The following is an 11,296-nucleotide window of genomic DNA, read 5'->3' on the forward strand; positions in this document are numbered from 1 at the left end:
CTCAACAAAAGCAGCCAAAGTTATTATTTTGAAAATAAACATTGTGAGTGGCACTATTGCAACAGGTAACCTAGTTATCTGGCAACCTAAAAGTGTCCCCCCCCCCCCCCTCACTACAAGAGCCATCATGCTCACAAATCATACAGTTTGCCAGACGCCACTTTGCTTTCTTATGGTATTTCATATCCTCATAATATGAGGATATGAAATACTATATTCAGAATCAAATCAGGAATCCATTTACAGAAAGACGACAGCGGTGAATCTCTTGTAAAACGGCCAAAAACAAGCCAGTCAAATGCCAATGTTAAGAAGATAAGACGACGCTGTGCCCAGTTGTCCTGCCTCTGTTCACTCCGTAGTGGTCTCGGAGGCGATGGACCTGTCGTCATTGGTAAGATGGGGTTCAGGCGTCCTCCGTGACGTGGACTCTGTGGAAGGTTCTGGCGATGACGCAGTGGCCGTTGCTGTGGGACACGGTGGCCATGAGTAGCTTGGTGCCGGCAGAGGCGGCCATGATGGACACCTTCCTCTCCAGGACCTGGCCCGGCTGCAGCAGGACGGCACTGGACAAAGAGAGGGAACAACCCCATGCAATATGAGACGTCCTGTTGGTCAGCCTCGCCGGCTCTTGGCCAACTCACCAAGAGGAGGTTTGGAGGTTTCGAGGGTTAAAATGTAAACAACTCAATAATGGGCGGACTCACAATCACTCAATGTGAGAAGGAATGGTAAGGACACACGAGAAAAACACACTGGGAGTGGCCGGGAAAAGAGGATATGGGGCCATGTCTCGGGGCAAAGCAGGTATGTGGAAAAAGCTGAGCATTGGATGTTTTTTGGCAATAACAGGGCAATAAAATAACAGTGCAATGCAATACCAATGCAATAACAGTGCAATCACAGTGCAATCAGAGTATGATCACAATGCGATGAAAGTGCGATAACAGTGCGATAACAGTGCGATAACAATGCGATGACAGTCGCTTCTGTATCTACAGAACTGATGACGATCTCTTCACGTCACATTTTCTGTTCGTGCCGCCTTCATTTCGAACTTCATCACAATCTAAATCAGGTATTTTTCTGTATTTTTGCTGCATCAGTTTGCCTCCTTTTGGATTTTTTCCCTCCGTTATGTGCAGATTAAATTTGGTTTTCCACATGATAACAATGGAAAAACTTTCTCCATTTAATAATCAGTGTGTGGGTGTTTTTTTTTTATCGATTTTGTTATATTAATGATGATAAAATGATGATTTTCCCAAATCAGGCATCCTGTTATCTGTCCTGGAGAACAAATAAATGAACTGCCGTCCCCGCCCGCCTGTCGACGAGGGCTGTAAATCAACGACTGTCTCTGTCCATTGTGTCGTACCTTTTGTTCACTGGCACCTGTCGCTGTTGCGGCGAGGTATGCGGGTGACGCCAGAGCCGTCTGGTCAAAAGTTTTAGAAATGTTCTGGGTCGCATTCCTCAAACAACATTCCCGGAATGCTCCAACCACGAAACTAGGGTACGTTTCATTCCAAACCGTAACAATAATGACAACAACAAAAAAAAAAAAACCCACCCGACGTGAGACCGTCTGACTTGTTTTGATGACGGGTGTGCCGTTTTTCAACCCAGGCCCCGTGCCGTTTAAGAACCGTGAGGAGCTGCAGCCCCGTGGGGAGTTTCTCCGCTTGTTCCGCCACAATCCCGCATATCGGCGCCTTCAGCCGCGCGCAACTGCTTCAGGTCGTCAAGCCACAGTTCCAATAGCAGAGTCAAAACCAAAAAAAAGAGAAAAAGAACTTGTGTATTATAATATGTTGTTGTGATTGTTGTTTTAAAGCACTTTGGGACTTTAAAAAAGGGCTACACGGGTCAAGGTGTATTATTATAACGTGCGCCTGTCCACCCAGAGTTGTTGAAAGAGAGTGTGCAATGCAATACATTTATACCAACAAGTCAAATATGTTAAATATATCATATTTTATTGAGTTGGAGCGCGCAAGTTTTATTTTTTATTATAATAAAGGACAAGTTGTGCCCCAGCTCAGGGTTGCCATGACATCATTGAGTAGCGGTATAAAAGGACATGGACTGAGGATTTCTCATATTCATATCTCTGTATCTCTATTGGTACGCCATTATTTCACCAGACAATCATAACCACAGTATAAGCACGTGTAGTAGCCTTGCTGTTTACGGTTTCTTTAAACATAATTTCAGCTTACCTATTCGAGTTGCAGATTATTGCGGCCCAGGTACAAAAAAAAAAAATCTCCTTCCCGGTAATAACAGAACGCAGAAACAGTCTGAACTCTTGAAACGGAACTATTTTCATTAAGTGATTTTTATTCAGATGCTTTGAGGTCATACATGTCTGTATTGAACAAGCTCCCACTTATGGCAGCATATTCCCTGCCTTTGCATGAAGGCCCGAATGTAAAGGAAGTGGAAGAGTTCTCCAGAAGCCCATCTTTCATCCTATCGCGGCAAAAACACTCAAAAAGTCGCCACACTCCGCAGGAAAGCCAGCGACCCGGCAGCTCTGCTGGCGGCAGTGAGGGGCTTGTGACGCCGTGAAAGAATAGTCCCACCGGCTACAAATGACAATGTGATCAGTCAGAAATCAGGAAGCCATCCACTTGGAGAGCAGAGGGATTCAGTGTGGATTCTTAAAGCCTTCCAGGAGGAGTCCAGGACTCATTTTCAGCCTGGCGAGAGCAGAGAAACAAAGAGACCGAGACTGAGACTGGTAAATCCCAATCCAGCCGTGGTGCGCAGAACGTAATGAGAGATAATGAATTGACCAGACTGACGCAAAAAAAAATTATATGTATATTAAATCAATAATTAAGACCCATTTTCCTTCATTTTAGGAAATCGTACTCCTTCACTCAAGGCCTTGAAGACAATCAGAAGCGAGCGTTCCACAGAGCCGCGTGATAAACCGCTGTTAAACGGTGGGAACCGAGGTTTATAGCAAAAGGCCTCGCCCTGAAGAAACCGTCCAAATATTTACGGCAATTCTGAGAACGTGAGCCCCGTGAGGTATTACCCTTCGCCTCCGGGCATTACTGTACCTGCTGCGGCATTTTCCCTGGAGCAGCCCGGATCCCTCCACCGCCAGCTCAGCCTTACACAGCACCTGGGTCAGCGTGTTGGTGAAGGCCACGTGCACCGCCCGCTCGGTCCTCACCCTGACGCCGTCCCCTCCCTGGACCTGTGGGGACAGCAACCAGCTACGGACAGACCGCGGCAGCCACGAGGCGCCAAGGGCCCTCTCACGGGGCCCGCCGCCGCCGCGCCGCGTGGGCCGACCACTTCTCAGAATCGCCTTTGTCCGTCTTACCGAGAAATTGTAATGATCATTACCATTATTGTCGAGCCTCGGACAGGCATCGGGATGAGTTTGCCTCGAGACATTTTAAACGGCTCGTGTTGCGGGGGCAGGGAGAAAAGGGTCCCAGCTCCAGACAGGAGAGGAACACGCAGATCCAGTTGGATAAGTGATTGTAATTACTGTCACACCGTGGGAGTGTTTTCTAAAGAGGCGGTTAAGAGCTTCCCGCCGGTGTCACAGCTGGCCCTTTGCGTTTGAGCGCCGAAATGTCATTTAGCCATGATTTGCAGGCTAAAATCCTCCTTGAGAGAGGACACGCCGTGACTACAAGGGTAAAATGGTCAAAGCGGGAAATGCCAGCGAAAATGCTTGGGCAATTAGCTAATTTGTTATTAATGTGGTTAAAATTTGCCAGACTGTGCGAAACAGCAGAGTGCACCCAGAGGCCTTGACACAAGACCTCTGCTAAAAAGGGAAATACCGTTCTCAACCACCAAATCTCCCAAACACCACTCCAAATGTCTCCATTGCCAAGATTTTAAGGAAATGGGTCGCCGCCGCTCTATAATACCTCTCAACCCATTACCAGAGCCCGCAGGCCATTACCCAGAAAGCTTTGCGGCGGGCCCGGTACCTCTATTGAGATCCGCGGCGCTTCGATGTTGAACTCCTCGGCGGCGAGGACCCTCTCCCTGGTGCTCACGTCCTTGATGACGACCGCCAAGTTCACGATGTCCTCGCACGTCAGGACGGACTCGTAGTCCGAGGGGGCGATGGCGTGCTTCAGCCTCAGAACTGGATGAGAGGAGAGAGGGGAAAAAAAAGCCAAAGACACAACACAGTTATTTAGAAGCGTCACCGGAGGGAGCCGACCTAAAATGGAGGGGGGAAACCTGCGTCGCCTATTCCACGGTCGGCGTTGGTCTCGAGCTCACGGCTACTTGTGACCGTTCTTAGGTGCGTTCGGACCGGCCGTTTACCTTCTCCTGGCATTATCTGCAGCTGGCCGTGGCTCTGCCAGAAGGGCTGGCGGGCGTCGCCGTCGTACTCTTTGAGCTGGGCGTTGAGGTGTTGCCTCAGCACCCTGCGGCGAGCGGAGCGGTTGGCGACGGTCACACGCAGGCGGACCGCCTCCCCCATCGACGGCACCTTCTCGACCGCCAGGGACACCTCCAGCGTGGGGGCGGCACCTCCTCCGCAAGGAGAACGAAACAGCGGCGGGAGTTAAGGCTCTCTGAGAACAAGAAGACTGCGCCGCACAGGCCATCAATCACCGAAAATATAAACGGATAGCCGTCCGCCTGGGTAAGCGATCGCTTCTCGCGACGCGTTAAAACGGAGACACTGCAACGAAGCGATGAGATGAAGACCGGACAGCCCCGGCGAGAGGGGGAAGCTCCACCTTCCCCGACGCCAAACACACCGTGTTCAGCTCCGCTCACCGGCTCTTTCTGCCCCGGCATAAAAAACGGAAACTTGGGCCCAAAAGCTACGACCCTTCTCGTTCGGTCCTTACCTGTACAACCTGGCAGTCCTCCCAAGGGAAGGTGTTGCGGGTCGGCTGCCGGTGCTGTGAGAGCGGCCACAAGAGATTCAGGAGTTAAAATGAGCAGCGTCGGGGAAACGTCGAGACGTCATCAAATTTGCTTTTGTTGTCAAAGCCTGTGTCTTCACGCAGGTCTGGGATTGGAGGGAAAGCTCGGGGTGCGGTCTCTCACGTTGACGCTGGCGGTTGAAGGTTCCAACCTGCTGCAGCTGCTGCTGCACGGTCATGGAAGGACTCTCTGCAGGGGAAGGGATTTTGCCGTCAGTTGGAGTCTCTCACACCCTGCACTTCTGTTTTGTTATATTCAGCACGTTTACCTGGCACGCCTATGCTTCCTTCCTCCCTCCCTCCCCTCCTTTCCTTCCACCCTTCCCTCCTTCCTTCATGTATTGCTTTCCTCCCCCTTCCTTCCTTTTTTCCTTTCTTTCCTACCTTCTTTGCTTCAAGTATTTCCTTCCTTCCTCACTTCCTTCCTTGCGGCCCGCGTCGCTTTAATTGCTCATTCCTCCGCCTTTCGTGTGTTGCTTTCCTCCCCCCTCCTTCCTTCACATATTGCTTATCGCCGCCTTCCTTCCTTCCTTTCACTTCTTTTCCTCCCTTACTCCTTTACCTTCCTGCCTTCCGTGCATCCTGTGTCACGTTCCTCCTTCCTTCCCCCCTCCTTCACATATTGCCTTCCCTCCTTCCCTCCTGTGTCGCTTTCCTTGTTCCTTCCTCCGTCTTTCATGTATTGCTTTCCTCCCCCTTCCATCCTTCCTGCTTCATGTATGGCTTCCCTCCATTTACCTCTTTTCCTCCTTTTCCTTCCTTCCTTCCGTGCGTCCTGTGTCACGTTCGTTCATTCCTTCCTTCCTTCCTTCCTTCCTTCACTCACATATTGGCTTCCCGCCTCAACCCTTGCTTCCTTGCTTCATGCATGGCTTTCCTCCTTTTATCTCTTTTCCTTCCTTCCTCCCGTGCTTCCTGTGTTACTTTCCTGCTCCCTTCCCCCGTCCTTCACATATTGCTTTCCTCGTCCTTCCTTCCTTCATGTATTGCTTTTTGCCTTCCCTCCTTCCTTCCTTCCTCCAGGTATTGCTTCCCTCCCACTCCTACCTGCCTCCCTCCCTTCCTTCCCTCCATCATGCCTTGCTTGCATTGCTTGGTTGTTTCTCTCTTTATTCCTTCTCTCCTTCTCTTCTCCCTTCCTTGCCTCCTTCCCTCCTTAATTTCTCTCCCTTCATGCATTGCGTGACTGCTTCCTTCCTTCCAGCCAACCTTCCTTCCTATGTTTTTTCCCTCCTCTCTCTCTCTCTCTCTATCTCTGGCAGTTAACAGCTGAAGGGAGCTGAGGGTCACTCTCGTCGTACTCCGTCGGCCCTTGTACGCCTGCGTCAGGTTCTCCGGGTTGTCCGAGCCCACGCTCTTGGTGCAGACCAGTTGCCCCACCAGGTCGGTGTCCACCGTCCTCCCCAGCACCAGGCCGCGGCGCAGGATCAGCCGCACCACGTCGGCGTCGATGGAGGCAAACACGAAGGAGGTGTCGTAGGGCAAGCGGAGGAGGCCCCGCTGGACGGCCAGCACCGGACAGGGGCCGCAACAAAACACACCTGGAGGGGGGGGGGGGCGGAAGAAAGCGAAAAAAAAGACAAGGAGAGGAGGAGAAGGTGGATTATAGGGGAAGAAGAAGCAACAGAGAGAGCGGGAGGAGGAGGGAGAGTAGGAGGGGGAGAGAGAGGGCGAGAGCAAGAGAGAGAAAGGGGGAGGCGAGCGAGAGAGAGAGAGGGACAGGGAGATGGAGAGAGAGAAAGAGGGAGAAAGGGGGGAAGGAGGGGGAAGAGAGAAAACAATTTTTCAATATTTAAAACAGAATAATATAGAAACACAGTATGTGCATTGTGTAATATATTACATCACATTATATCATATTATATTATATTACTGTATATTATATTAAAACATGGAGGAATCTTTGCAATGTGATCAATGAGTTCAACGTACTTCTCAGAACTGGTGGGTTCACGCTGTATAAACATTCTCAATTACTGATCAACTCAAAGATAAAACAAGAACCTTCATCTTTTGTGTTGAGTTAAAAGGGTTAATCTCATCAATCGGTGCGTGTTTACCGCCCCCACCTGCGCTCCTCTCCTGCGGGGTGGGGTCCACCACCTGCCAGCCGTCAAACTCCGCCCCCAGATCCGGTCTCCTCATCCAGCATTCCACCCACACGTGGAAGTTCCTGCAGATTGGACGGGGCGGGGAGGGGGCATGGACAACATGGAGATGAAGGTGGAGGCCGCTCCCCGGGTGTGCTGCAGGCGCTCGTGCTCGTGGGAAGAAAACGGTGAAAGGGTGAACGTCCGACCGGGCACACCGACCAGATGCTGTCCCTCGACAGGCCGAGCCGCTCGCATTTCCTTCCCCTCGTCGTGTACGTCTCCTCGATGATCAGGTTGCCGTTGGTGTCATGGGCGGCGTCGAACACCGTCACCACCCTGGAGGGGATGCCCAGCGCCCTCATCACTTGGGGGGGAACGAAATGAAATTTAAAAAAAAACGCTTTCGGCAAATCCGAGAAAAAAACTTTTTTTAGTGCCAAGGGCCGAGTTGACTCAAAGTTGTATGTTTCCATTTTGTATCCTGCAACATAAATAGTCAAACGTCCTTCAAACTGTGTATGGTGAGCCAAATGGATTATAATTTACAATAACAGCAACTGATTCCATTTTAGACTGTTTTGTTCAATGGGAATATATTCAGTAAGGACTCTAAATTTAAAACAAAACCAATGAAAAATACTGTAATATCAAAAAAAACAAAAACGGACTGATGTCTATTGGCTGAATGAAATGTAAATTGCCGTGTGTTATAGGGTTTAAAACATTTCAGATTGTAATAATTTGTCCGTTTGATTTCGGCTAAAAGAGGCCGAGTGGAGCCTTTGAGACCTTTTCACACGTTTTCAAACAATGGCTCGGCCACTGAACGTTCTTGCGTACAAAAAGGTTCAGCCCCGTGCTTTTTCCAAAAAAAGGACCCCACCTGTGCACAGGACCGAGGCAAAGACCCAGCACTGCCCGTAGCGCACGGGGCTGAAGTTGGACGTGGCCCACTGGATCAGGATGTCCGCGCTGCCGGCCCAGTCCGTGGGGCCCGTGCCTCCCCGGTAGCTGCCGTTCCACTTCCCCTCCAGGACCCCGCGGTCGTCATTACAGTTCACCTGGGACGGCCACGGTCACATGACTCTTTATAGTCATAAAATATTGTTTACCAATATGGTTACCATCATTTAAGCCTGAACATTAAAGCCTTGAAAAACGTTTAAGGGGAAGAGTGAAATCTCACATCATAGTCACGTGTCTTAGTGTCTCCAATAACCGTCATTTTACTACTTTTTGCAATTGCAACCGTATCCCAAGGTGTACCATTGACTACAGCAGGAAGCGACGCAACTTCTTGTTTCTGGTCTCTTTGTTTAGAGTGGATCTAATCAAAGTCTGCAGCGGTGTAGTACTAATAAAAATAACAAAGCGATCAATGAGGTTTTGTTGCGAGCGATAGACAGACCCACCATGGCGCAGAGGACCCTGGAGAGGTAGATGGGGTTGGCTCGTCGGACGTAGTCGGTCTGTTGGTCCCTGAGGTGCTGGGGGCTGAGCTGCAGGAGATTCAGGCAGGCCTCCAGCACCCCTGGCTCGTACTGAAGTCACGCACGCACGCACGCACACACACACACACACACACACACACACACACACCAGAAGTGTGCCGGTAACGTACCAATCCACAGGCGGCAGCTTTTGTCCGTACGAGCTGACCTACCTGACCAAAGGACCAGGGACGTTTACAGATGTTCAGGTGTGTGCCCGTGTAGATGATCCCAAAGTCACTCTTGACGTATTCCTCTTTGTGGACGTCCAGGGGCATGTACACCGGGTCATCTGGGGGACATTGGTCGATAGTGGAAGAGTTATAGAGGTATAGTATGACGAAGAAGCAGATTACGAGAAATAAATATATACTGTATATACACACCTATCAGCCACAACATTAAAAACACCACTAATAACCACTAATATTGCGTAGCTCCCCATGTGCCGGCAAAACAGCTCTGACACGTGGAGGCTTGGACTCCACAAGACCTCTGAAGGTGTCCTGTGGCACCAAGACGTTAGCAGCAGATCCTTAAGTCCTGGAAGTTGCGAGGTGGGGCCCCCATGGATCGAGCTTGTTGTTCCATCACATCCCAGAGATGCTGCACTGAATCAGAACCTAACCCCGGCCGTCCAAATTATGTGGAAGAAAACGTGATTCATCAGAGCAGGCCACCTCCATTGCTCAGTGGTCCAGTTCTGACGCTCACGTGTCCATTCTGAGGCTTTTGGCAGTGGACAGGGGTCAGCGTGGGCACTCTGACACTCAATCTGTGAAGTTATTCACTTCACCTCTCAGTGGTTTTAATGATATACATACATACATACATACATACATACATACACACACACACACACACACATATATACACACACACACACACACACATATATACACACACACACACACACACATATATATATACTGTATACATATATATTTTTTATCCTTCACACAATCCCTTTGCTCTATGAGCTCACCCTTCAACCAGGGGTTGCAGAGCAGCACGAAGTGGCCCGCTCTGTAGACCTGTCGGCCCGCTGAGCTGTGGATGCAGACCAGCAAGCTGTAGATTCCCACCGCTGACAGGACGGGGGCACAGAGGTGAATGGTGACCGACTGAGGAAGCACATCCCCCGGGAAGCAGTGGGCCCGCCACCCCAGGGGGTCCGTCGCGCTCCATCCGGACCAGACCGGGATCACCTCCCATAGATTACCTGTACGAGCACAGAAGAAAGAGCATGGAGAGGGATATGAACATATTTTCAAACTGTGCTGTTGCTATTGCAATTATAAAATGTTCCTTGCCCTCCTGAGAACCTGGGGTCTGAGCGGCTGAGCATCCGTTCTCAAACATGAGAGGCTAAGTGCGCGGGGGCAAAGAGCGAGGGGAGAAAACTACTTTACTTCTGATCCCATACTTGGTTGATACTGAGTTGGGTACTGACATCAGTATCTGACTATCAGTTGAGTCAACGATACTTGAGTAGAAACTGGATATTTGGCTTATGAATGTATTTGCACATGTTCGACCATAAATCTTTGGCATTTGGATGCATTCACCCTAAACATTGTTCTATACACTTCTCCTCCACACATTTAACCTGACATCCAGGGTTAGGGTTTGGGGAGCACCTGACCCTAACCCATATAGTCAGGCTACTAACCCTAATACCATTACCATGACTATAACTATTTCAAACTGTGTACCCAAACATATTGAGTCATGCAAAACCAAATCCAAATGGTCGGTACAAAGGAGGTCCCATTTTCCCCATGGCACTGCATTTAAGCACAGCGAGAACCTGCGGGAGAGTGGTAAGTTTTTAAATGATGGGAACCGATATTTTGGCCTGGGCCTGGGTCGAACAACGTCCAACCTATTCTTTACATTGTGCCGTGGCCCGTTCTGGTGAGAGTACCTAGGCAAACCTCGATGGCCAAGCTCTCCGCCGCGGGGTCCCACTTGCCGCCACTGAACAGCAGGGTGATTTTGAACGCTTTCCCACGTCGAACCACCAGGTGCAGGCTGCTGAGCCCCAGCGTTTGGTGAGAGACGTGGTTGTCGTGGTGCTCCAGGTTGACATACTTTAGTTGAGAGTGGCCCTGGTCTGTGAAACAGATGATTTGCAGTTAGACAAACCGTTCTCACCTCTCTTCAGAATCATAACATATTTATTTTGCCACGTATATTTTCATTATATGCAATCTACGGAGAAATGCATTCCAGCAACATTCTACCAAACAGGAGGCCATGCATTTGGCGTGAATGAGATCGGCGCTCATAGTTGGAACCTGAAATGGCCTCGCGTCAGACGCAGCGCAGAATTACTGGCAATTAGAAACACTGTTCTCTACAGGCCAAAAGTACACAATGTGAGAACATAACTTGCAGGATATACGGTGGTGTTCGGCAAGACTCTGCACTGTGTGCATTCCTTCAAAATCATAGCCCGACACACCTGTGAGCGCGCTATAAATTACTCAACCCTATGGGCGGAGATGTTTTAACACCTTGCGGTGCAAACTTTTGTTTTGTTTTTACAATGCGGTATGACTCGCTCTAGGCAAACTGTCTTCGGCTGGATGGGGGTACCCATAGAGGTACTGACTGTCCTGGTGGCTCAACCATATAACCACCTGTACCATACGGGCAAAACACCGGTAGTGACTCGGGTTTGAATTAAGCCTGTGATGAATACTTTTTTTGCCGCAATTTTTCCGCCCCCTTCCTCTTTTGCAGAGCAGCTCAACACCTTCTACGGCAGGCTGAGCAGGAC

General features: G+C 49.9%; 1 protein-coding gene across 1 annotated transcript; it reads right to left on the reverse strand.

The window, feature by feature from the left end:
• Positions 1 to 406: 406 nt before the first annotated feature.
• On the reverse strand, positions 407 to 10,776 carry LOC307240702 (protein-glutamine gamma-glutamyltransferase 5-like; the record flags this gene model as incomplete). Its single annotated transcript, XM_080014548.1, has 15 exons — positions 407 to 566; positions 3,075 to 3,214; positions 3,969 to 4,129; positions 4,315 to 4,524; positions 4,851 to 4,904; positions 5,053 to 5,118; positions 6,230 to 6,469; positions 6,998 to 7,101; positions 7,241 to 7,385; positions 7,905 to 8,082; positions 8,434 to 8,562; positions 8,685 to 8,803; positions 9,497 to 9,733; positions 10,439 to 10,627; positions 10,758 to 10,776. 15 exons carry the CDS (start codon positions 10,774 to 10,776, stop codon positions 407 to 409), a joined length of 2,151 nt encoding a protein of 716 aa, XP_079870674.1.
• Positions 10,777 to 11,296: the final 520 nt, after the last annotated feature.

The sequence above is a fragment of the Zeus faber genome (genome assembly GCF_960531495.2).
Source record: "Zeus faber genome assembly, chromosome: 15".
NCBI classification, from domain to species: domain Eukaryota; kingdom Metazoa; phylum Chordata; class Actinopteri; order Zeiformes; family Zeidae; genus Zeus; species Zeus faber.